Genomic DNA, 27185 nt, shown 5'->3' with positions numbered 1-27185 from the left:
TGAGACATCTGTAGAATTACAAACATTCAGTTGAAAGACACAATACAGGGAGAGTCCCCAATATGCTTTGTCCAGTTTCTCCCAATGCAAACATTTCGCAAAACTATAGTACAATAGATATTACAACCAGGGTATCGACACTGATACAATCCATGATCTCATTCAGATTTCAGAGTTATTTAATGAACTGGAACTGGGCGCCTAGGACTTAGCCTGCTTTTGTTTTCTCTCCATAGCTGCTAGCACTCACTCCACCTCTTGGGGTCCTATTTTTTCTAATACTGACTGCTGAATTTCCCCAATTTTCCTCTTCTCTTCAGAGTTATATTGCCAGTTACTTAGGAAGACTGATAAATCCTCAAGGGAGAGGAAGGAGGTGAAGTGAAGTGAGTGAAGTCGCTCAGTCCTCCCCAACTCTTTGCGACCCCGTGGACTGTAGCCCACCAGGCTCCTCCGTCCATGGGACTCTCCAGGCAAGAATACTGTAGTGGGTTGCCATTTCTTTCTCCAGGGGATCTTCTCGACCCAGGGATCGAACCCAGGCCTCCCGCATTGCGGGCAGACGCTTTAACCTCTGAGCCACCAGGGAAGCCATACCGCTTAAAAGAAGTCCTACGAAGTTCCTGATCTACGGTTTCTGATTCCATTGTGAGTTGGGTGCTAATAAACATCTAACAAGAAAATACTATTTAAGTAAGCTGACGTTAAAAATCTCAGATAGTTACAACTTCTCACAATTCAAGTGAGCAGCAGATTGCAAGGTGTTGGTAGTTCATGTTAATTCTTTTGAGGATATGATCTTTGTAATGAATGGACACTGTGGCAGCTACGTTCCTGGGCGGGGCCGCCTCCCCAGTTCCAATATCTCGGGTGGGAACTGGACAGGGGGTTACCGGATCCGCCTCTCTGGACCGGAGGGGCACCTGACACAAGGTGGTTCACGAGGGGCTGAGACAACACGGTGGCTTATTCTGCAGCCACGAAACAACAGCGATGCCACGCGTACTTTGCGATGGAAGCCCCACCAAAAGGCCCCTCTCCCCTACTTATCGTTCCCGCCGGGTCTCCTCCCTGGAAGCCCTAGGAGACCTAGTACACTTCGAGCCCAGGCAGCTAGGGACCGGATGAGGCCAGGCCGGACGGCGGTGTCGCCGCGCACTGTCCCTCACCTTGCTTCCCGCGCACTTATCCAGGAACTCGCGCAGCTCGCGACGCACTGCCTCGCGCAGCACATTGAGGTTCACTCGCCCGTAGGACAGGTGTGCCGCCATCTTGCCCCACCGCCCCCTTTACCCCCTACTCCAACCAGATCTGCATTCCCCTACAGTGGCCCACCGACGCTGTCACGTGACGGTAGGTTCACGTGACCAGGGCCGCTGACAGCACGCCAAACCCGGAAAACCATAATGGGAGACCATCTGCCAGTCTCCCTCCCGGTCCTAGTGCCCGCCTCTTTCGTCGCCCGAGTGGGTTCCGAGGCATCCCAAGACCCCATCCAGACTTCTCCACAGTCCGGGGCACCTGCGCTGGGTGCTGGTTGAGTTTAAGGACAGACATTAGATCCTGCACGTCCGGTTTAAAAATTGAGGCTTTCTTCTTAGCAGCAAGTATACTCTCTGTAAAATGATAATGAAGCTATATTTGAATGGAAATCTTTTCAGTCAGTTCAGTCGCTCTGCTGCTGCTGCTGCTAAGTCGCTTCAGTCGTGTCCGACTCTGTGCGACCCCACAGACAGCAGCCCACCAGGCTCCCCGGTCCCTGGGATTCTCCAGGCAAGAACACTGGAGTGGGTTGCCATTTCCTTCTCCAAAGCATGAAAGTGAGAAGTGAAAGTGAAGTCGCTCAGTCGTGTCCGACTCTCTGCGACCCCATGGACTGCAGCATGCCAGGCCTCCCTGTCCATCACCAACTCCCGGAGTTTACTCAAACTCTTGTCCATTGAGTCGTTGAAGACATCCAACCATCTCATCCTCTGTCGTCCCCTTCTCTCGCCTTCAATCTTCCCCAGCATCAGGTTTCAAATGAGTCAGTTCTTCGCGTCAGGTGGCCAAAGTACTGGAGTTTCAGCTTCAGCATCGGTCCTTCCAGTGAATATTCAGGACTGATATCCTTTAGGATGGACTGGTTGGACCTCCTTGCTGTTCAAGGGACTCTCAAGAGTCTTCTCCAACACCACAGTTCAAAAGCATCAGTTCTTAGGTGCTCAGGCTTTCTTTATAGTCCAACTCTCATATCCATGTATGACTACTGGAAAAACCATAGCTTTGACTAGACGGACTTTTGTTGGCAAAGTAATGTCTCTGCTTTTTAAATTGCTGTCTAGGTTGGTCATAACTTTTCTTCCGATTTTTAAATTATAGCAATCTTTAATAAATCTTTTAAACTATAGCAATCTAAAGGTCCTGCGCTTTGCTCTTTTGAGTTTGTAGGCTAAAATATACAAAATTGGCTGAGGGAAACTTGAGTGACTTTTCTCTTTAGCTCTTCCTAGTAGACATTTATACAACATGGTATTTCACGTAACTACTATCCAATGAAAATCCAGGTAAAATTCGCATGTTACCTGGTGAGTTGTAAAGATGAAACAGGGTGTAATCTACATTGTGTAATCTATGTAAAAGGCTTAGCAGGGTGCCCATAATTTAATAATTACTCAATAAATAGCTTAGTAGAAAGGTATATGCTTTTCAATACTTTGAGTGTTTAACTGGCTATTTGGGGTCTGGTGAAAGAGGCTTATTGCCAAATCCAGGCAAATTGAAGAAAGTAGGAAAAACCACTAGACCATTCAGGTATGACCTAAATCAAATCCCTTATGATTATACAGTGGAAGTGACAAATACATTCAAGGGATTAGATCTGATAGACAGAGTGCCTGAAGAACTATGGACAGAGGTTCATGACATTGTACAGGAGGCAGGGATCACAACCATCCCCAAGAAAAGGAAATGCAAAAAGGCAAAATAGTTGTCTGAGGAGGCCTTACAAATAACTGTGAAAAGAAGAGAAGTGAAAGGCAGAGGAGAAAAGGAAAGATATACCCATCTGATGGAGAAGGCAATGGCAACCCACTCCAGTACTTTTGCCTGGGAAATCCCATGGATGGAGGAGCCTGGTAGGCTGCAGTCCATGGGGTTGCGAAGTCAGGCATGACTGAGCGACTTCACTTTCACTTTTCACTTTCATGCATTGGAGAAGGAAATGGCAACCCACTCCAGTGTTCTTGCCTGGAGAATCCCAGGGACGGGGGAGCCTGGTGGGCTGCTGTCTATGGAGTCGCACAGAGTTGGACACGACTGAAGTGACTTAGCAGCAGCAGCATACCCATCTGAAAACAGAGTTCCAAAGAATAGCAAGAGAGATAAAAAAGCCTTCCTCAGTCATCAGTGCACAGAAATAGAGGAAAACAATAGAATGGGAAAAACCAGAGATCTCTTCAAGAAAATTAGATATACCAAGGGAACATTTCATACAAAGATGGGCACAATAAAGGACAGAGATGGGATGGATCTAACAAAAGCAGAATATATTAAGAAAAGGTGGCAAGAATTCACAGAACTATACGAAAAATATCTTCATGACCCAGATGATCATGATGGTGTGATCACTCACCTAGAACCAGACATTCTGAAATGAGAAGTCAAGTGGGCCTTAGGAAGCATTACTACGAACAAAGCTAGTGGAGGTGATGGAATTCCAGTTGAGCTATTTCAAATCTTAAAATATGATGCTGTGAAAGTGCTGCACTCAATATGCCAGCAAATTTGGAAAACTCAGCAGTGGCCACAGGACTGGAAAAGGTCAGTTTTCATTCCAATCCCAAAGAAAGGCAATGCCAAAGAATGCTCAAGCTACCGCACAATTGCACTTATCTCACACACTAGTAAAGTAATGCTCAAAACTCTCCAAGGCTTCAACAGTATGTGAACTGGGAACTTCCAGATGTTCAAGTGGGATTTAGAAAAGGCAGAGGAAATAGAGATCAAATTGCCAACATCCATTGGATCATCGAAAAAGCAAGAGAGTTCCAAAAAAACACATCTGCTTTATTGACTACACCAAACCCTTTGACTGTGTGGATCACAATAAACTGTGGAAAATTCTGAAAGAGATGGGAATACCAGACCACCTGACCTGCCTCTTGAGAAATCTGTATGCAGGTCAGGAAGCAACAGTTAGAACTGGACATGGAACAACAGACTGGTTTCAAATTGGGAAAGGAGTACATCAAGGTTGTAAATTGTCACCCTGCTTATTTAACTTCTATGCAGAGTACATCATGAGAAATGCTGGGCTGGATGAAGCACAAGCTGGAATCAAGATTGCCAGGAGAAATACCAATAACCTCAGATATGCAGATGACACCACCCTTATGGCAGAAAGTGAAGAACTAAAGAGCTTCTTGATGAAAGTGAAAGAGGAGAGTGGGAAAGGTTGGCTTAAAATTCAACATTCAGAAAACTAAGATCATGGCATCTTGTCCCATCACTTCATGGCAAATAGATGGGAAAACAGTGGAAACAGTGACAGACTTTATTTTTTTAGGCTCTAAAATCACTGCAGATGGTGACTGTAGCCATGAAATTAAAAGACGCTTGTTCCTTGGAAGAAAAGTTATGAACAACCTAGACAACATATTAAAAAGCAGAGACATTACCAACAAAGATCTGTCTAGTCAGAGCTATAGCTTTTCCAGTGGTCATGTATGGATGTGAGAGTTGGACTATAAAGAAAGCTGAGCCCTGAAGAATTGATGCTTTTAAACTGTGGTGTTGGAGAAGACCCTTGAGAGTCCCTTGGACTGTAAGGAAATACCAGTCCACCCTAAAGGAAATCAGTCCTGAATATATTCATAGGAAGGACTGATGCTGAAGCTGAAACTCCAATATTTTGGCCACCCGATGTGAAGAATTGACTCATTTGAAAAGACCCTGATGCTGGGAAAGATTGAAAGCGGGAGGAGAAGGGGAGGACAGAGGATGAGATGGTTGGATGGCATCAGTGACTCAATGGACATGAGTTTGAGTAAACTCTGGGAGTTTGTTATGGACAGGGAGGCCTGGTGTGCTGTAGTCCATGGGGTCACAGAGTCGGATACAGGTTAGCAACTGAACTGAATGAGGCTTGAAAAGTTTTGGTCTTGCCTGGCTCCCTTCAATCCTCTATACACTGTTATGAAGAAAGGATGCACTAAGCAATTACCTTGGTGGTGCTAATGCTAAAGCATCCACTTGCTAAGGCAGGGGACTTAAGAGAGGAGGTTTCAATCCCTGGGTGGAGAAGATCCCCTGGAGAAGGGAATAGCGGCTACATACCCAGTCCATCCTAAAGGAAATCAGTCCTGAATATTCACTGGAAGGACTGGAAGGATGCTGAAGCTGAAACTCCCAATACTTTTTGGCCACCTGATCCAAAGAACTGACTCATTTGAAAAGACCTGATGCTGGGAATGATTGAAGCAGAAGGGGACGACAGAGGTTGAGGTGGTTGGATGGCATCACCGACTCGACGGAAATGAGTTTGAGTAAGCTTCAGGAGTTGGTGATGGACAGGGAAGCCTGGTATACTGCTGTCCATGGGGTCACAGAGTTGGACATGACTGAGCTGCAATATTCTTGCCTAGAGAATCCCATGGACAGAGGCACCTTGTAGGCTACATTCCAGGGGTCACAAAGCATCAACCACCACTGAGCGACTAACACTTTCACTTTTTTTCCACATATGAATAAGCAGAGTGGAATTTGGAGGTAATAATCAGTTACACATATTTACGTACTTCCACTCTCAACTTGACTCTATAAAAAATACTTGACTCTATCAAAAATTTTCGGACTCACCACGCATCATCAGGATCCAACCAGGGATGGAACCTGTGCCTCCTGAATTGAAAGCACTGGGCCTCAACCACTGGGCAACCAGTGAAGTCCCAAACATATTTAATTTAAAAATAATCTGTTTAGTGTTAGAAACTTTTCTTTTCAAAATGTATTTTTTATTGAGATATAATTGACATTTAACATTCATTTTAGGTGTACAACATGATTTGTTGTATATATATGGAGAGAGAGAGAGAGAAATGATCTCAATAAGTGTAGATTAATAGTTCGAGTCTTTTCATCAGTCCTGTCAATGCTGAAGTCCAGGACTACTGTCAGGGTACTTTTTTGGTCATGTTCTACTGGTCCCTCTGCTTTGCAAATATCTACCTGCGGGGGAATCAGAGCTCATAAGACCAGACTGCTTGGTTCAGTCATCATTTTCGTAAATATCACAGCAGCTTTCAGAGTTTCTTTCCAAACTTCATTCTTTAATAGGTAGTTGGTACTGCACAGTGCCACTTACATTTCTGTGAGGTAATATAGTGAGACAAAGCAATGGATAACCACCTTGGGTATTTATTTTATGCTGAGTGGGTCACAGAATGCTTTGCGATCATTTCTTAAAAGCAGTTTCTCAACACACTGCAGTAGAAATTGCTATTTGGACCTCTGGTGCTTGCTCATTTAAAGAAAAACCATTAGGACAAATAAACCTGAGAATAATACCAGTCTACTACACTGGCAAAAAAGAATAACCATTTATTAAAGTAGATACAGAACACTTGTTTGCTTGGATTTTAATACTGCTTTACATTTTGTGTTTGTGAAACAGTTCCTATTATGATATGTTTGTTTATAATCCCAAATTTCAACTGATTACATATTTATTTTTCACTTGTCAAACACATAGTTGATAATCTGAAGGGGAAAATACATCAAAGGCATATGTACAATTATAGAAGTTTTTATTATACATGTCTCCTGGAAGATACATTTATTTATTACTTTTTACATATTCTAAAAGACATTCAAATGAAGATAAATAGATTCAAACTGGTTGCTAAACTCGTGGTTGAGGTCCTTCATTTTATTTTTTGTGATAAGAAAATCCAAAACTATTAATGTTGAATTTCTCATAGTACATTCATCTAAAAACACAGTAAAAAAAAAAAAAGTTGTAAAGATTGTAGATTGGTTCATTTAGGTGTTTTAGAGTGGCTTATTATCTAATTAACTGACTGCTGGGGATATTTGTTGGAGAAGAAAAACAAAATCTGGAGAAAATTCTCCCAGTTATTTATTCTTGATAAAGAAAGAAAATGAAAACAGAGAACACACAGCTGCAAAGCCACGTGATGTTGATCCTGGCCTAGCGCGTCATGTCCTGATGAACATTTTAAGTGTTTCCTTTTTCATAAAGATAAAAATCTGAAAAGAAAGACATACTGAATAGGTTTTTTCCCCAAAATATAGATTTTACAAAAATATATACATATAATATATAGAAGCTGAAATTATGCAAAACTGATAAAACACCACAGTAGAGTAAAGTGGGTGCAGCATCGAGATTATAATAAAACGTTCCCACAGCAGTTTGGGGGCTTCCCCCTCCCTTTACCTGTTTCATGATTTTATAATCACACCTAAAAGTATCAAGCCTGAAATAAAGGCACTACTGACATTGGGTAGTGCAAAGAACTCAGCTATTTCTTTGACTAAAAATAAAATAAATGAGTAGATGAAAATGCAAAGTGGCATACTTTTTTTTCAACTCATTCCAGTGTCAAAGCTTAACCCAAACATCTAAATATACAAATGCAGCCTGGAAATATTTTAGTGCAAATATGAAGAGGAACGGCATAATTTAAAGTTAACTTAAATAAGGTACTGGAAGGGTAGGAGTCATTCTGTGAGGTCTCCCTCATAGGGACGATGAGTGTAATGGCATCTGGTGCAATGGAATACATTTTAAAAATCAAGAAGACAAAAATCAGAGGTGAAACCCCCCCTTATTTATTATTTTAACTTATAAACTTATACGGGGAGACTAAAAGGGCGATTTTGTGGAAGATCAAAATATTTTCTTAGATTTGTTGATGGGGGTCAAAAATAACGTGAGTTCTGAAGTCTGCACGCATAATGCTGGTGGTCAGTTGCCTACACGCTAGTGTATCTGAGAGAGCCCAGTTCTGGGTGGAAGGCTTCATCAGAAGGTCTCGTCGTCATTGCAGTTGGTAGCCCAGTGCCCAAACATCTCACAGATTTCACAGTAGGGGCGTTCCTCGCTCCGACTGCCGTGGTGTGTGGAGTGGGGCGGGTCCTCGGACATCTGGGCCTGGGTAGGACAATCCTCTGTGTCGTGGAGATCAAAGCAGTCACATATGTCACAGAAGAGGCGGGGTTTCTTCTTGGACTGTTTCTCCTGGTCATCGCTGCAAATGTTACCAATGTGTATGATCAGAAACTCATCTCCCTCAGAAGAAATTCAAGAGACAGTATCATTTGTAAGGAATAAAACACAAGCAAGGATTCTGGTGCAGTCTGCGGAGCCTCAAGTACAAGTACTACGGTCCGCATTTAAAATCTTCAGATCAAACCATTTCCACTCTCTTGCCAGATTTGTGGAAGTCAGTTTATGGCCAAATAATCACAAAGCAATTGTTTCTCCAATCCACTGGAGAACCTAACTTTTTCAAAAAATATTGAAGTCAGTTGATTTATAATGTTTCATTAATTCTCTGCTGCATAGCAGAGACTCAGTTATATGTATATTTTCCTTTTTTTTTTTAGTTTTTATTGGATTATAGTTGATTTACAGTGTTGCGAAACCTGCTGTACAGCAAAGTGAACCAGCCATACACATACATATAGCCCTCTTTTAATAGATTCTTTTCCCATATAGTTCACCATGGAGTATTGAGTAGAGTTCCCTGTGCTCTAACAGTAGGTCATTATTAGTTATCTATTTTATGTATAGTAGTGTGTATACGGCAATCCCAGTCTCCCAATTTATCCCTCCTCCCCTTACTCCCTGGTGACCATAAGTCAAGACTGTTTTCTACATCTGTGACTCTATTTCTGTTTTGCAAATAAGTTCATTTGTACCATTTTTCTTTTAGATTTCACATCGAAGCCATATTTGTCCTTCTCTGTCTGGAGAACCTAACTTTAAAAACACACACGTATTTAGATGGAGCTAAGGTTCCACTCAGCATCGCTGAGCATGAAATACCTGTCGTAATTGTTCAGGTCGTCCCCGTTCCCATTCAGGGCTGCCTCTGACATCATCTCCACCTTCATCTTGAGGTCCTGATTCTTCCTCTGAAGGTCCACTATTACTGAATTGAGGAAGTCAATCTAATTTGTTTGGGGGAAAAAAAATGTGTAAAATGCCTGAAATATGTACCCTGGAGCATCAAGAAGTCAGCAATTATACTCAGGCTCTGGTTGCAGTGTGCTGAAGTCACAGGGGCCAGCAATGGCCGTGACTCAACCCTTTTTAAATATGTTTACACACACACACACACACACACACACACACACACACAATTGTACAAAAAGCACAACCAGTTACTTGTTCAGCTAAACTGTAGAACCAATCCAGGACTTTCACGTTCTGTAGATTTGAATAAGCTTATGTAAATTCTTCTCAGACCACAATTTAACATTCACTTATTAGTTATGGTGGGATGCTAAGTGGGTCTTCAGAGAAAAAGGAAGGAGCTGTTTTGGGGTTTTCCTGTTTTGGGCCACACCCCATGGCATGTGGGATCTTAGTTCCCTGACCAGGGATTGAACTCGTGCCTCCTGCAGTGGAAGAGAGGAGTCTTAACCACTGGACTGACAGGGAAGTCCCAAAAGAAGGGTTTTAAAGAGAAGACTTAAGCTTCCTTTCAACTGATGCAGGCACACACTGAGAGGGCAACGTTCAGGGGACTGGGGCCCAGACTCGGGGAAGTGGAGTAAGGAAATGACTGACCACCAGGAGGAAACACTCCTGTCCGACGTTTCAAAGCAAGGGCACTTTAATTTAAAAACTGTTTCTCCTCTCTTCTACAAATAATGAAAAGGTCTCATTTCTCTAAATGTCCATCAGGAAAAAAAATCCTACTTTATAATTTAAAAAAATATTATGTGTGTCTGTGTGTGTGTGTACACTCATACATACATATTGGTTTGGCCAAAAAGTTCATTTGGGATTTTTCTGTAAGATGAAAGATCTGAACAAACCTTTTGGCCCATCTAGTATTTATTTTTCAAAGAAATATTTGGCCTTTTTCTCCCACTGGGGCAGTTACAAAACAAAGCTAGAAATCACTGGCTTTGTTATTCTCTGCAGAATATCCCTTCTGACATTGGAGGCAGACCCACTGACTCTTATCTCACTTCTCAAACTGTGTTTTGTAAGACTATATCCTGTTGGGAGCTACATATCATATCAGGAAGGGGAAAAAAAAGCCATAAAATGGGAAGTACAGTGGGAAGCCACACATATACACACACTCACATACATGCTCACAAATTAGGAAACATAAAACAAACCATTTGCTGATGGGAAGAAAAGTGTTGGCAGTGGCAGATGAAACAAACGGAAGCAGAAAGGAAGAGGGGGAGAGAAAACATTGTTAATTTTGTGCTCATTAGACATGTAAACTAAGCGCAGACAATGCTAGCGAGGGTTAAAGTCAGGCTGTTGGTTGAATTCTTACACGCCTTTCAAAGGAGATGTCGTAACAGACAAATCACCAACTCACTGAGTTTCTCTTTTATTTAAAAGTGAAAGATGGCTGTTGTACCTTTGAATTTTGAATGGGATAAATATGTCCAAAATATATAATTAAAACTGAAAATACATGTTTATTACTTCTGGGCTATCGGTTCAGATCAGTCGCTTAGTCGTGTCCAACTCTTTGCGACCCATGGACTGCAGCACGCCAGGCCTCCCTGTCCATCACCAACTCCCGGAGTTTAATCAAACTCATGGCCATTGAGTCGGTGATGCCATCCATTTCCAAAAATAGAATAGTTTACCTCCATGTAATCCCACTTTTACAACTAAAGCTATTTTGATAATTTTGGCTTTAGGAAACAGTTTTCAAGAGCTGTCTTTTTAAGGTAAAGATGAGGAAGGAACCTTTAACAGAGTAATTCTACTTCTAGGAATTAATCCTAAAGAAATATTAGTATAGCTGTAATACGATAGATATGCAAGACAGTACACTATAGCATTGTTTGTAATGTACCTAAAAGATCAGAAACGTCCCAAAAGTCATGTCAACCAATAAGGACTGATTAAATTATGGTGTGTGTGTGTGTGTATATATATATATCTATATCTCCATATAATGGAATACTATACACCTGTAAAAAAATAAGAGATCAGTTTATATGCCATTTGTGTAACAAAGGAGGGGAAAGACTGTGTTAGTCTTGGTTTGTATATACATTAAAAAAAAATCTCCGAAAAAATTTAAGAAGACAGTAATAACCCTGATTATCTGTTTAGGGGGTTGGAAACTGAGCAGGAGAGGGATGGTGTTTGGAGGGAGAGTTTTTTTTTAATAACAGTGTATATATTTCTAATACTGTTCAATGCTCAGACCATATGAATACATTACCTAGTCAAAAGATTAAACGATTAAAAGAAAGCAAAACAAGTAAGCAAAGCAAAAGGAAGGCATATTACCTGACTCTCCTGGGCTCTTTCATCCTCTTCTGCCTGAGTATCAGTATTACCTTATGTTAAAAAAAAAAAGTGGAGGAGGGATATTTTTAAAAATTGCCATCCCATCTTGTTTCCTTGTTCTTACAACGCAAGGGCCAGTGGGAGAAACTCATTCTGGTGTGGAACCCCCACAGGCGCCCGAGCACACGCCTGGAGTTCCGGTCCTGCATCTGCCCCCTAAGGCACGGCGGCGCTCTCGCGGGCTGGCCCACCGTGGGTGGCCTATCACGTCCGTCATGCTCTCCTCCCGGCAGTGCACTTTCAGAACCCACGGTCGCTCCCGACATGGCAGCGGTCACCTACTGCCTTATATAAATTTCTGCCAACGCGCAGGACCGCGGGAAGGTCCGGAAGTGCGGAGAGGCAGGAGAGGCAGGCACGCCCCCTTTGAGTGGGGTCTCCCTGGATGAAAGCACCGGAGAGCCCAGGCCAGGGGGGCCCCCTCGGGGGGCGGTGCAGGTGCCTCCTTCCAAGGGCAGCTCTACCCCGGGAAGAGCTCCTCCCTGGAGGCGGCGGTGGTCACATTACCTGAGGAGCTGCTGAGCTGCCTCTTGTTTTCTTTGAGTTGAAGCTCCAAGTTCTTTACCTTGAGCTCAAGCTTCACCTTATCAGACTCTAGAGACTGAACAACTGAATGCAAGGACTTGGCGGACGCGTTCTCTCCTCTGAGCGCCGTGACCTGAAATACATGGGCTGGCTTAGGCTCGGGGTCCGCGCACAGACAGGCCGCGGGAAGGCTCCCTCAGGAGGGTACCCTACCTCATTTCTCAGTTTTTCCAGCTCGGCATCCTTTTCTGTGAGTAAGGCACTAGTGATACTGATGGATTTCTGCAAGGAAGCTTTTTCTTCATCTGCGTCTTTTATTAACTTGGATTCTCTAAAAGACCAAACAGTTAAAAAAAAATTCCAGAAATCAACTGGGAGGGTGGTCAGTGTACATGGATCAGAGAAAAACACTCAATTAACTTTAGCTTAATATAAGGGGAGAAAGTATCACAGGGAAGTTTTACAGGGACTTTAAGGCTATTATGCTGGTGAAATTTTACTTTAAGTTTTACTTACTGTGAGGGGAGAAAAAGTTTACCTATGCAGAGATATACCAGAATCTGCATATCATTGTATCCGTTTGAATTTAAAGAAACAAGTTAATAACTTCGGAAGATGAATTAAAAAAACAAGACTGTTGCACCCCGCAAAGAATTATTAAAAACAAAAAATCTAACCCCCCTCCCAGATGAATTCTGTTATTTCTTGATTACCAGGCAATAACAACAATTAAAATACACACATGCAAAGCGATTGTACAGACATCATGCAGAGCAATTTTATGCTGGAAGTATCGATTGGTTCTCACTAATTTCAGTAACTTTGAGCAAGTTCCCAGAGTGTGTTTTGGAGATCTTATGGGCCAAAACAGTAGTAGAGATTATGACCACTATTCAAACTGAAGGATCATTACTTTACGTCCATAAAGACTCTGAAGACGACTTTCGCTTGCTCATAGAAATGAAAGGTAAATTATAAAAAAAGCTAGGACAGAAATGTGAAGATGGATTTCCAGCTGCAGAATGGAACCTGGGGGGACACCTGGAGGGAGCAGGTCAGTGCACGGGGAGTCTGTTCTCAGGCCGACTCAGCGTCTGGTTATCAGCACAGGGAGGGGCGCCAGGCTTTCCAGGAGAGGAAGATGTTTCTTAGAGTCAGGGGAGTGGGAAAAGAAAGGGAGAGATGAAAGGAAGACAGGGAAGGAGGGACACAACAGAGACGACCCCAAAGGGCAGGAGGCTACTGTGTGTTTATAAATGTGTGTGCTTTTATTTACGTTTTTGTGGTGAAAATTCAAAAGTGCCAGTGTCACGAAAGCCGAGGAAAGACTGAGGAGGTGTCACAGATTGGAGGAGACTAAGGAGATATGACAACTGAAGGTGATGGGATCTCCTAGATTGGATCCTGGGAGAGGAAAAAGAGCATGGAGTGGAAAAACTGGGGAAATCTTAACAACGTCTAGAGTTTGGCTAAGGGGTCTGGACCAATGTTACTCTCTTGGTTTGGATCAAAGGACCAGGGGTGCCAAGATGGACATGTGAGGGGAAGATGAGAGAAGGGGATGTAGGACTCTCCTCTGTACTATATTTGCGGCTCCTGGAAACCTCAAATTTTGAAATAAGTTAAAAAAAAAAAATTACACGCAGTGTGAAACAAGAGGAAAAAAGACCTTGTATCACAAAAATATTTGGGGAAACACATTACTGGTGGAAAATTTCCTAGCTAGCCCTTGGGTCTTACAACCTAAGGCACTGCCTTCACGTGGGTAATCATCATTGAGAGTTCACGGTGCAAAGAGAAAAAGTGCTCTTGGTTCTGTTGGGAGGAGCTGGGTGAACAGGGAGCACGTAGTGGTTTGGTCTGTCTTAGAACCGACTGGAGGGATCAGAAACTGAGGCCCAGGTTAGAAATGGCAGAATGTATGTCTGGTTAGTGAGACCCAAGATATCCGGCACACGAATTACAGAATTCTCATGGTTTATGGTAAATTGAAGTTCTACACAAAGATGGAAAATATAAGTGTTGTATTTATCTCAGTGTGTGGCTTACACTTATACCCCAGAATAAGTAGTAAGAAAAGAATCTGAGACTTACAGAAAATGTCTTGAATTCAACACCCAAGTGTTATATGAACACTTGGTGATGTTAAATTACCAATTGCATGACACCTCACTAGGAAAGAGGATCGTGCTTACGTAAAACAAAAAACAAAAGAACCCCAAAGATTTAAATGAAAGGAATGTATAGGCATCTTTTTCTATCTGGAAAGTAAACATCTATTTTTATCTGAAGACTCAATAAATCTTCTGCTCCTTATGTTTCTATTAAAGGATATTTGGAAGTTCATTCTATTGTAAAATCTATTTCAGTTCCTTGCTATATACAGCACATTAGGTAAAGTGTAATAAGGCCATTAAAAGTAAGAGCTTGTATTTCCATGATTTGGCCATTTTTACTTTCTGCTTCTTTGTAAAATAATAAAGGAATTATTTCAAAGCAAACAATTGAGATTCGCTTATAAATTCAACTCAAATTTGAACAATGTGATTTTCAATATTTTTACTGAGAAATACCAGGGTTGGGGGATTAGCAGATTTAGATTCTTCTAAGTCTTTGTGATAGGGAGGATAAGGACGCCATCAGCTGGCAGAAGAAAAAGGCACAGGTGTCTTTTTCTGCTTATCCCCACATACATATGGCCTCTAAGTGAGGCTGCCTTCTAAGATAGCAAACAGTTATTTCTTGGACAAAAGTCATCAAAAGGTGGGTGGTTAAGAAAGGGATCTGACTTGTGATTTGTATACCAAATTCTGAAGGGACAAATAGAACTTGGCAGCTCCTCTTGGTGACAGGTCTTCAATGTCAGCATCTTAGGCAATTCCTGAGCCCAAATCCCACTGTGCAAACCAAGATGGTCTAAGCTAAACTAGTTCTGCCAACATTACTGACACCTGAGTCACACACCACATCAACAAGAGGGCCTGTGTTACTTTAAAGACACTCTGGCTCGAGTGACTTGGCCTTACTAAAAATATCAAGGAGGGAAGATAAACATAACATGAAAGAAGGGCTTCAGGGGCCAGAAATCTTTCCCCCAAGAGAACGTATAACCCAGATTCTTTCCTGACTACTTACATAAGAAATAAATTCCGGTAATGAAGGAAATACCTTAAAGTGTTACGGGGCAGGCTTTAAAAACGCAAGATAACAAGAACCAAATATTAGGAACACGAAGAGAACTGCAAATACAGCAAGGAGAACTAAATTTGCACTGAAGTTCTGTGCTGTATATAGAGATATAAAAAAGATATGTGCGTGTGTGTGTGTGTGTGTGTGTGTGTGTGTGTGTGTACTGCTGAGGATATTTTTCAAAACAAAAGCAAGACACAGAGGGACAAAGGCAGCCAAAAAATATATACGACAACTTGGTTTACTAAAAAATATATGAAATTTATTTATTATAACGTGGATAGACTTTCTTTAGTCTTACCATTAAAGACACACAGATAGAGCAAAGGAAGCAAGTGTAGGAAAGGGAAAAGAGAGGGGGTGAGATGAGCATTGATAAGCAGCGCAAGCTCGAGACAGTCAGACACTTAGCAACCCACAGTGAGCTGAGTGAGCTGGAGGGGCAGTGACCTCTTCAGAACGGGCAGGCGGGCCGCCCACCAGTCTTCCTTCCTGACGGGAATCTTGCGGGGGTCGCCTGCAGAATTAATCCCGACTCTACAGTCCACATCTAAGATTTTGGCTCTGGGCTTCCTTCTCTGACATCAAAGAGCCTACAGAAGGGAGGGAAGCCAAACTGGTTCCCGACTCTGCCATAGGCTTTCTGGCCAGAGGAACATGTTTCTCTCCTTCTGTCAGTTAGAGCAAGTCGAGGTTAGCTCTGCTTCATCTACTGGATGCCTTGGAAACTGCTTTGAAAGAGGTCTGCCTAACTCGGAGTCTGGTTTTCCAAAGAAATCATTACATTTTCAGGCTAAGAGAAAAAATTTTACTGCATGTTGCCTGCGATTCAATGTTAGATAGCAAAAAAACCAGAGCAAATACAAGAAGGGGATACTAATGTCTTAATGATAAATATTTAGTTTCACCCCATGTCAGGAGTAAGTACTGTACTTCAAAATAATGAACAATATAGTCTGAATGAAGCAATTATATTCTTTCTTGGCTATGTATGTTGACTAAGATCTCAGTTCTTGCTTGAACAACCACATTTCAAATATCTTTTGTGATTTTTAAGTACTTTCCAGATTTTTTTTTCAGGTGTTTTTTTTAATGTGGACCATATTTAAAGTCTTTATTGAGCTTTCTACAATATTGTTGTTGTTTTCTTTAATGTTTTGGTTTTTTGACCACTGGCATATGAGTGGGATCTTAGCTCTCCAACCAGGGACAGAACCCCCACCCTCTACACTAGAAGATGAAGACCTAACCACAGGACTGCCAGAGAAGTCACTCCAGACTTTTAAATTAAGGAAGTATCCAATTTTTTTTAGTACTCTATGCTACATGTACTTATCTGTTACTTACCTAGATCTACATACAAATCCTTTACAAAACTGACTTTCAGAATGCATTCATGGTCCCCCCACATTAGCTAAAATATATTTGCATCCAGACTTCTCAAATAGACCTAATTTTCCATAAGGGTTAATTAACAATTTGAACCCCTCCCCCACCAAAGTTCTAAATATAAGAAACCATGTTTAAAATTTTTTCACTCCCAGAAAAAATTATCTTTATCTGCATTTTTCAATTAAAAGAATAATTTTCAAGAGAGATTCTCTTAAACATACCCAGGACCTAACACGGGAGCAGAAAAATAAGGAGAGAGGGACAGACAAGTATCCAAATTTGTTCTATCTTTTAAAGCTGGGAAAAAAAGTCACACGTCTAATCACACTTGGAGAGGCATGTAATTCAGTCAAAGTCACAAGGAAAGGACTAACAAAGCCTCTCATCTTTCTTTTTAAAAAATATTAAAAAGTAAAAATAAGCAAACATTAAATGTACAGTGAGAAAAGACCCCATGTAAAAAGATCTGAAGTCCTGGGTCTTGTGCCTGCATCTGAGTTCTTAGCCAAGTTGCCCAAGTTTGGGGGTTTGGATTTCATCATTTTTAAATGCAAGCCCCAATATACATTTCAACGGTTTGTTTGGAGATATGAGAAATCTGTGAATTACAAGTGCTACATAAATGCAAAGGGATTAACTACATCAGTACTCACATCTGCTGATTTTTATACATTCCCTTACCAGAATGCTTCAGGAGTAAGTGCTATTATGTTTTCACATACCCTTGATAACTGCATATACGGGGTTCTTTTTAAAGAAACAGAGCCTTTCTCATGTAAAGTTAAATATCCCCAGGACCCCATGGGCAGAGCTGTGCTTGTACCCAGGTCCCAGGGTAAGTCATAGCAGGCCAGTCACCACAGCTCAGGAGGGGCACTTGGTGGACACCTGGCTGGACCAGGGGTGTGGCGGTTGTGAAACACATATGCAGTCTGATGTGAAACTTTAAAGAAGAAAGAGTTTAAGGATGTCTTAAAAAAAAAAAAGGAGGAAGGCACCCCTGGACTGAGGCCTCATTTCCTTCAGAATGTAGCTTATGGAACCCGAATATCTTTGTGGGCTAAATAAGGCCCTAGATTCTGCAGCAACTGCCGTGCAGGCAGGAGGAACACTGTCAGCGTAAACACCTGTGTCGGTGGTCAGTAAGGGAAACTTCCTCTGCCCTGACAGTCAAGAACAAGGCGCTCTGCAAGACTGTGAAGGAATTTTTCTTTCCTATTTTATTTTCTTATGTTTTTTAAATTGAGGTATACAGGAATTCTTTTCAAAAAACTTATTTACTTATTTTTGGCCGTGCTGCACAAGCACCACGTGGAATTCAAACTCGTGCCCCCTGCAGTGGAAGTGCGGAGTCTGTTCAGGGAAGCCCCAGGAATTCTTGATTGTACTATTTCTAAAGGTTTATTTTTCTTTTCACATTTAATAAGACAGAAAAGCACGTCACTGTTGTGATGTACTCTACAGCAAACCACTGTACAGCAACCCACAGGCTGTGGGTCTTAGCAACAGTGCATGCTAAACCTGCTTGGCATGCAGAGTAAAGCAGAGAGTTTCTCTAGACACAAACTGCACGTTTTAAAAGAGCAGACAGAGACCATCAGAAAGCATAAGCATCAGGCTTCTAAATGATTATTCCTGGGGGCCCATTTATCCTTACTCAAAAGTCCTGGAAACTTCCATTTGAATAGCATTTGATTATCATCAAAGAATAACAAGTAACAAAGCTCTTTTTCAGAAAATAAATAGAAATGTTTAAAATGGTGCTTCCCATTATTGTGAAAAAATTAAACTTTTTATATAACTGAAATCAGTATTTATATGCAGATCAATTACTCTAGGTAAAATGGCAGTATTTTTAGTTACTGAAACTAGGAGGTACAGCAGTATGTAATATGAGACAATCTGACTTTAGGATACTTCTCAATAAATGCAACTGAACATGACTTAAAAATCAAAAATCTTCTGTTAGTAATAATTCATACTGAAACTTTGCAAATTTGTCAATTATGAGTACCAAACTATCACAATGCAATTTTCTGAGTATAAGAAGGTCGTATGTTTTCTACAAGTCACTTCACACAGCATGTTCCAACATTTTCCTTATTAAACACGTACACACACACACAAAAAATAATATACACAAAAAGAAAAGCCTACCTCTTTTTCATTTCTAACAACTGATTATTGAGCACCGATCTCTCTTCTTCCAGCTGGAAAAAAATACACACAGGAAAAAAAAGTTCAGTTCATAACAAGCCCTCAGAGAGGCTGATTTCTCATCCTGCAGGTCACATTCCCACGCTCCAGTGAAGCTGAAGCAACTGGCTTTCCTGAGAGGCAGTGAGACAAGACCAAGTGCACATCACCATATGGATGGCATTCGAAGGGTGGAGTCTCAGCCACTGGGCCACCAGGGAAGTCCCACAGTTACTAATTTACAAATCACTTATGATCTCAATGACTCCTCTTCCTCGGGGACCTGAGAGTTGGAGTATTAACCAACACTGTGTACATGCCCTATCTTAAACATCCAAAAATGTTTCCTTTACTTGCTAGATGTATGAGGGGAAGCTTCACTGTTAGCATTCTGGTTCCTTTCCTGAAATAACAGAAGGCAAATGTCACTAACTTGGGCAGGGCTAAGAACCGGTAATTTATTCTACAAGGGCCTCATCTTAGGCCTATTATATTCCACTCATTTCTTTCTCACCTATAAAATAAAGTTACAAAAGAATTCCCAGTGGTCCATTAGTTCTAACATTCTGTTCTTCTATGAAGGATGAAAAAAACAAAGGATTCAGCTAGTCAACCTTGTGATGGAGACACACCTCTACTCCCAAACTACACCAGAGTTTAGCCAAATACAGTCACACTGTTAACAACACAAAAAGGTGAACAGACTCTTACAGGTAAAAAAATTATTTCTTTTTTGGCTGTATTGGGTCTTGTGTCCATGGGCTTACTTGCCCCACAGCATGTGGAATCTTCCCAGATCAGGGATTAAACCCAGGTCCCCTGCATTGCAGGGCAGATTCTTTACCACTGGGTCACCAGGGAAGTCCATTTTTTTGTTTGTTTGTTTTTAAATCAAAGGATAACAGCAAAGACTCTGTAATGGTTTCCATTTATTTAAGAATTTATGGATTCTAGGATTTAAGATTCTAGGTTCCTGGAATTTAAGCTGCTACTCACAGTAAGTAGTTGTGGTCTCATTTCTGATTACGTGTCAGTTATGTATGTGCTTTGCTATAAAGGTCTTTATACTTTAAAAATTCTTAAATAGAAACATATATGTTTTGAACATGAGTCTATCAAGAAATCTACAGAGGTTAACATACAGATTTTTTTTCCCACTACAGACGTTCCTTTCCTAGTCCATTAAGATAAATCCTTCTGGTGCATGAGTAATTCACTTCACGGAAATACTTAGAAATTTTTAAAGAGTAAAAGGAAGGAAAAAGAGTGGGAGGCAAACTTTAAAAAATGAAATGAGAGGGAGAAAACATCTGGAGAGTGGGATATGGCGATGAGAGGGGCTCTCATTCCCTCTGCGTCCTTTTATGTGGTTTGTATTTATTTTTTAAACAAGGAAGACTGTTTTATAGTTATAAAAACTGAAACAAAGGAAAAAACTTAACAAGACTGCAAAATGACTACAAGGCAGATACAAATACATAAGTGGCACGGCAGGTAATTCACAGCAGAGAAAATACAAGTAATCAATAAACACTTGGAAAATCATTCAACACTGCAAAGAACAGCATGCAGAGATTCTCCCCGTTTCTTGGAGGATGAAGTTCTTGTGCCTGAATTTCCATGGAACAGAAATTTAGGGTACTTATTGTACTGACTCTTTTATTTATTTTTTGGCTGTGCTGGGTCATCGTTGCCATGTGGGCTTTCTCTAGTTGTGGCAGGCTGGCTGGCATTACTAACTCAATGGCCATGAATTTGAGCAAACTCCAGGAGATAGTGAAGGGCAGTGCTGGAAAAGACTCTTGAGAGTCCCTTGGACAGCAAGGAGACTAAACCAGTCAATCCTAAAGAAAATCACAACGATTCCTACCAAAACTCTTTGTTGCGATATGTGGGTTTCTCACCGCAGTGGCTTCTCTAGGTTCAGAGGACGGGCTCGTGGGCTCAGTAGTTGTGTACAGGCTTAGCTGTTCCTCAGCATGTGAGATCATCCCAGACCAGGGATCGAACCCCTGTTCCCTGCACTGGAGCAGGGGATTCTTACCCACTGGACCACCAGGGAAGTCCTGTATCAATTCTTCATCAGAAATAGTTCTTTTTTTTTTTCCCTTCTGGTTCAGGATGAAATCCAGGATAACAAGTTTCATTTAGTAGTCATATTTCTTTAGTCTAGCTGGTTCCTCATTCTTTCCTTGTCTTTTGTGACTTTTTTTTTTTTTGGCTGCACCACTCAGCTTGCAGGATTTTAGTTCCCCAACCAGTGGCGGCCGGGAGAAGCCACCTCACGCCCGAGGCCAGGGGCGGTGACCCTGAGGAGCCACCCCGAGCCTGAGGCCAGGGGCGGCAGCTGGTAGGAGCTACCCACGCGCCCGAGGCCAGGGCCCGCAGCCGGGAGAAGCAACCCAAGGAGCGGTGGCTGCGCAGGCGCAGGAGGGCCTAGAGGAGCTATCCCAGGTTGAATGTCAGGAACGGTGGTGGTAAGGAGATACACCTCATCCAAGGTAAGGAGCAGCGGCTGTGCTTTGCTGGAGCAGCCGTGAAGAGAAACCCCCACGTCCAAGGTAAGAGAAACTCAAGTAAGATGGTAGGTGTTGCAAGAGGGCATCAGAGGGCAGACACACTGAAACCATACTCACAGAAAACTAGTCAATCTAATCACACTAGGACCACAGCCTTGTCTAACTCAATGAAACGAAGCCATGCCTACGGGGCAGCCCAAGATGGGCGGGTCATGGTGGAGAGGTCTGACAGAACGTGGTCCACTGGAGAAGGGAATGGCAAGCCACTTCAGTATTCTTGCCTTGAGAACCCCATGAACAGTATGAAAAGGCAATATGATAGGACACCAAAAGAGAACAGGGAGGCCTGGCGTGCTGCGATTCATGGGGTCGCAAAGAGTCGGACACGACTGAGCGACTGAACTGAACTGAACCAGGGACTGAACTGGGTTGACAACACAAATGACCTTCTTGGCCAACCCGAAAGAGAGGCAGAACCATAGCACCACAGAAGAGAGAAATGGTGCTTAGGCATTGGGAAGTGACTGACTATAAAAAGAGCATGAGAGCTTCTTGATTTAAGGGTATATCATATGACTGTATATATATGTCAAAACTCACCGAACCACATACCTATGAAAGGTGAATTGTATGTATATTTCACCTTAATAAATATAACTTTGCGGGGAGGGAGGCAAACCTAGACAGTACATTAAAAATCAGAGACATCACTTTGCCAACAAAGGTCCATATAGTCAAAGCTATGGTTTTTCCAGCAGTCATGTATGGATGTGAGAATTGGACCACAAAGAAGGCTGAGACTGAAGAATTGATGCTTTCCAACTGTGGTGCTGGAGAAGACTCTTGAGAGTCCCTTGGACTGCAAGGAGATCAAATCAGTCAATCCTAAAGGAAATCAACCCTGAATATTCATCAGTGGGAATGATGCTGAAGCTCCAATACTTTGGCCACCTGATGCAAAGAGCCAACTCATTGGAAAAGACCCTGATGCTGGGAAAGATTGAGGGCAGGAGCAGAAGGGGGCAACAGAGGATGAGATGATTGGATGGCATCACTGACTCAATGGCCATGAATTTGAGCAAACTCCAGGAAATAAAGGACAGGGAAGCCTGGTGTGCCATGGGGTCACAAAGAGTAGGACACGACTTAGCAACTGAACAACAACAGGCAAATTTGAGTAATATATACAATATAGGTTTTGTAAAAAACAAAAACAATTATTATATATAGAGAGACTGTTACACAAATGAAGAGCACTATGGAAAGAAACACTCAACCATTTATAATGTTGCCTCAATGAAATAACAATAGGAGGAATGGTAACTTTGAAATGGTATGTATTTGTATTGTTTCATGTTACAAACATTTATCAGTTAAGTTCAGTAGCTCAGTCCTGTCTGACTCTGCGGCCCCATGGACTGTAGCACTCCAGGCCTCCCTGTCCATCACCAATTCCTGGAGCTTGCTCAAACTCATGTCCAATTATTTCTAATTGTAAAATAACATTACAATTTAAAAGAAATGAATAATTTTATTTTTTAGAGGTATTAAGTTGTTCACAGATAAAATGATAGTATGTCTAGGATTTACTTCAAATTAATCCATGAAAGAGTAGAAGGTCAATGAGAGTAAAATTGAAACAAGAGTGACCAACAGGGACTTTCCTGGTGGTCCATTGGTTAAGACTTCACCTTCCAATGTAGGGGGCAGCAGTTCTATCTCTGGTTAGGGAATTAAGATCTCACATGCCTCGAGACCAAAACACCAAAACATAAAACAGATGCCAATATTGTAATGAAGATTCAATAAAGATTTTTAAAATTTCTTTAAGTTTAAAAATCATAAAAAAAAAACTTTACAAAAAAATGAATGACTAAGAGCTGACTGTCTTTGGAGTTGGATATCCAGGAATATTGCTGAACTTGTTTGTAATAAAAGGTTAAATAAAAGGCAGGGTTATTTTACAGAAAACTATTAAGAATACAATGTTGCAGGGAAAATATATATTTTCCTGATACAAATGATCATGATTGGAGGGAACACTGGACCAGAAAACCTCAAAGAGCTCATCTGTCCACAGAACTGTTCTATAATGTGATAAACATGGTGGGTAATTTGTTTTAAAGAAACATACTAGCTTGTGTGACATGAAGGATGTACTGAAGTTCAGAATCAAGACACATACTTCTGCTTCTGCAGGTCCAGTCGAACTACTTTATAATTTGTCTTATATGTAATTATTCTTTTCTTTTGAATTTCATTTCAAAATGTGTATTTTCTGATTAGTATCATGAGCTCTAAAACAAAGGATCAATATCTGAAATTCTCCCAAATAATAAATTTTCAGGATTCAAAAAACAAACAAAAAAACCCAAAAAGCTACTTGAATAAAAATTTTCCTGGAGGGACTTCCCTGGTAGTCCAGTGGCTAAAACTCCGGGATCTCAATACAGGGGCCAGGGTTCAATCCATAGTCAGGGAACTTGATCCCACATGCCACAACTAAGAGTTTGCTTTCCTTAACTAAAGATTCTGCATTCTGCAACTAAGACCCAGTGTAGCCAAATAAATAAATATTTTTTTAAAACCTTCAGGGAGGAGAAGCAATGTTCTGTTTTGTTACTGGCAGGCACACAGTAGGCATTCCCAGGTGGCGCAGTTGCTAAAGAATCCATCTCCCAATCCAGAAGAGGTGGGTTAGGTCCCTGGATTGGGAACATTCCCCAGAGAAGCAAAGGGCAACCTACACCAGTACTCCTGCCTGAAGAAGTCCATGGACAGAGGAGCCCGGCGGGCTGCAGTCCATGGGGTCACAAAAGTCGGACACGACGGAGCACACACGCATGGGCACATGGCAGGCACTCGAGAACTACGTGGCACGTGAACAACTGTGTCAGATAGTCGGTGAGCTGGCGCTGTCCTCGAGGGTCAGTAGCACTGGCACCGAGGAGCCTGGGTCCTCCCAGAGGGAGCTCTCTGCTCAGCTAGTCCAAGGGAGCCAGGGCTCAGCGGCTGCGATTGTCACTGACTTCCCCAGGGAAGTGGTTCACGCGTGGGCGACTCCAGCCTCTTCTCTAAGCTAGTGTTCTGAGGCCTCAAATAGCGGCTCCACCTTGACAGCACAAGACAAGGCCCCAGCCCCAGAGTCTGAAGACTTCTAGTCTGGCCTCCCACACAGACAGACTCCTGCTCTCAGAAGTGGAAACGGTAATGGTGGGGGGAAGGAAGAGGAGGATTTGGCAATTTCTGTCGAACAGCCCTTTCAGAGAAGAGACAATTAATATTAGCTGTCTTGCCACACACACACACACACACACACACACACACACACACACGCACACACCCCTCTTTGTATACAGAACAAGAAGGACAGAAAGGAGAGAAAAAAGCAAATTTAGGAGGAAAAAAAGCAAATTTAACTTTATACAAATTTAACAGAAGAAATAAAAAAGCAAAGTTGTTAATATAAAAAATGACCGAGGGCAGAAAAACGTCCTTTAAAAAAAAAAATCTTTTGGCTGCAACACATGGCATGTGGGGATCCTAGTTCCCAGACCAGGGACTGAACCCCACCCTCTGCACTGGGAGCTTGGAGTCTTTTAACTGCTGGACCACCGTGGAAGTCCTAGAAAAATGTTCTTTACCCCAAAGACATATTCTTTTCTAAGAACTCCCACTAGGTTTATACTATACATTTATTTTGTAAAACTTTAAAGTAGAATATATATATATTTAAAAACCTAAGATGTTAATATCATTTTCTTACATATAAGCAAATTTTACTTTTAAATAATATCAAACATCATCCTGATGTAAAAGATGAGGAAGTTTGCATACTTCCACTTGCTTTCAACTCTGTCACCTCAAATTTTGTTAGTCATATGCTCTGTGTGTTTTTCTTGTTTTTCCTTTGTCTTTGATCTTTTTTTCTTTCTGACTTGCAAATATTTTGAAGTTACCTCCACTAAATGATCAGAACTGATACCACCAATAATGGAATAAAGCAATAATGGGTATCACTTATGCTATTTTTCTTCTAAAAAGAGTGATCCAAATAGCATCATGAGGAAACACTTGAGAAAACCAAAATGAAAGATTTTATATGTACAGGCCTGTTTTGGGGTGTTTTTTTTAGTCATAAAAGACAAAGGTAGAGAACCATTCCAGATAAAGATGACTGAAGAGACCTGAGTCAACTGGATCCTGAATTAGGAAAAGAAAAAAACACACAAAAACTATAAAGGACACCACCACCAACTGCCTAAGCAGGAATAGGGCCTGTACATTAGATAATAGTGTTCCATTTCTTGAATTTGACAATCGCACTGTGGTTAGGTAAAAACAATTCCTTAGCCTATATGAGTATTCTGTGTTTGATTTCCAAATAAAAAGTTGAAATCACAACTCTATTCCTCATCTGTAGTTCCCTAAACTGTCAGCTTAGCTGTCTATTTACCTGGATTTAGTACTCACCTCCAGTCCCTTTGCCCAGCTTTCCTCGATCTAGTAAGTCTTTGTTTTTTTTTTCTTTTCCCTTTAATGTTTTGGCTGCATGACATGTGGGATCTTAGGTCCCCAACCAGGGATTGAACCTGCATCCCCTGCATTGGAAAGTAGGTTAACCAGTGGACCACCTGGGAAGTCCTAAGTTTTGCTTGGCTAAATTTTATCAGCAAGTAGCTACTTTCCAGAAGGACTCACAGATGCTGCAGCTTCCAAGTTCTTTCATGTTTGGAAACATCTGTCTTTTTACCTGAATAATAACTGCCTGTATATGATGCTCGTGATCATATTTTCTGTCCATTAGAACTTGGGAAACAATGTGCTACGTTGTTTTTCCTTTTTTCTGGCATTGAATGCAGCTGCAGTTGGCTGTTTTTTCTCCCTTTTTAAGGAATCTGCTTTTTCTGCCTGGGGACCTGAAGAATCCTCTGTATACTTTCAGAAACATCTGTTAGGTCCCTGTCTATTTCTGACATATTTAGCAGTTCTGATACTGTATGGCTTTGGTCCTCAGTTTGTCTCCTTAACTCTTCCTTATCTCCACTCAGCTTGTATTATTTCATCCTTGTCTCTTTAAACAGTTGTTTTATTTACATCACTAAAGTTTTTTTTTTTAATATTTATTTATTTGGCTGCACCAGATCTTAGTTGAAGCATGCAGGGTCTTTAGTTGTGGCATGCGAACACTTAGTTGTTGCATGTGGGAATCTAGTTCCCTGATGAGGGATCAAACCCTGGCCCCCTGCATTGGGAGTGCCCAGTCTTAGCCACTGGACCATCAGGGAAGTCCCTACATCATTTAAATTTTTATATAACACAGAGCAATATTTTACTCTGGGTAATGCTTTCTCATGGCCTGAATTCCTCATCACCCTTTGGATTCCTAGGTTCCTTTTTTTACTTTTTTCCTCTTTTGGTACAGCATGTTTTCAGTTGCTCATCCTACCATGGGCAGCTCTACTTAGACCTTCTATTTGCTCATGTAATGTCAATGAATTATCCTTTATGTCCTTCCTACTTTATCTGAGCCCTTTCATCTTCATGTTCAAGCTACAACTGAAAATTGGGTGCTGTGGTCTATACTTTCTGTAGTCAGAGGGCCTGGGGCAAGGATGGGGAGAGTGCAATTCAGTTGATGCATAGAGTCTGCTATAGGTCTCTCTCTGAGCTTTCTCCTCCAGATCCTGCATCTCACCCATTGTGCTGGGATAGAGGTAACTCTGTTACCTGGCAGGTATTACAAGTTGGAAGGACTGATGCTGAAGCTGAAGCTCCAATACTCTGGCCACCTGATG

At 41.6% G+C, this 27185-nt stretch overlaps 2 protein-coding genes across 6 annotated transcripts in view; both read right to left on the bottom strand.

The window, feature by feature from the left end:
* VPS33A (VPS33A core subunit of CORVET and HOPS complexes) overlaps nt 1-1271 on the bottom strand; it is a 30104-nt gene extending 28833 nt beyond the window's left edge. For both annotated transcript variants that reach the window (XM_068989849.1, XM_068989850.1), the window contains exon 1: nt 1170-1271. In XM_068989849.1, the coding sequence (XP_068845950.1) occupies nt 1170-1271 (102 nt within the window). The remainder of the gene's footprint in view (nt 1-1169) is intronic.
* A 5096-nt stretch (nt 1272-6367) lies between these two features.
* Nucleotides 6368-27185, bottom strand: part of CLIP1 (CAP-Gly domain containing linker protein 1) — an 82893-nt gene continuing 62075 nt past the window's right edge. For all 4 annotated transcript variants that reach the window (XM_068989545.1, XM_068989546.1, XM_068989544.1 and 1 more), the window contains 6 exons: nt 18830-18882; nt 12305-12422; nt 12074-12224; nt 11507-11556; nt 9053-9177; nt 6368-8252 (listed from right to left, as the gene is read on the bottom strand). In XM_068989545.1, the coding sequence (XP_068845646.1) occupies nt 8027-8252; nt 9053-9177; nt 11507-11556; nt 12074-12224; nt 12305-12422; nt 18830-18882 (723 nt within the window). In that variant the 3' untranslated portion in view covers nt 6368-8026. The remainder of the gene's footprint in view (nt 8253-9052; nt 9178-11506; nt 11557-12073; nt 12225-12304; nt 12423-18829; nt 18883-27185) is intronic.

Source organism: Capricornis sumatraensis, chromosome 17 (genome assembly GCF_032405125.1).
Source record: "Capricornis sumatraensis isolate serow.1 chromosome 17, serow.2, whole genome shotgun sequence".
Lineage (NCBI taxonomy): Eukaryota > Metazoa > Chordata > Mammalia > Artiodactyla > Bovidae > Capricornis > Capricornis sumatraensis.
Note: the sequence above shows the minus strand (reverse complement) of the source record. Positions and strands in the feature narration are given on the sequence as shown.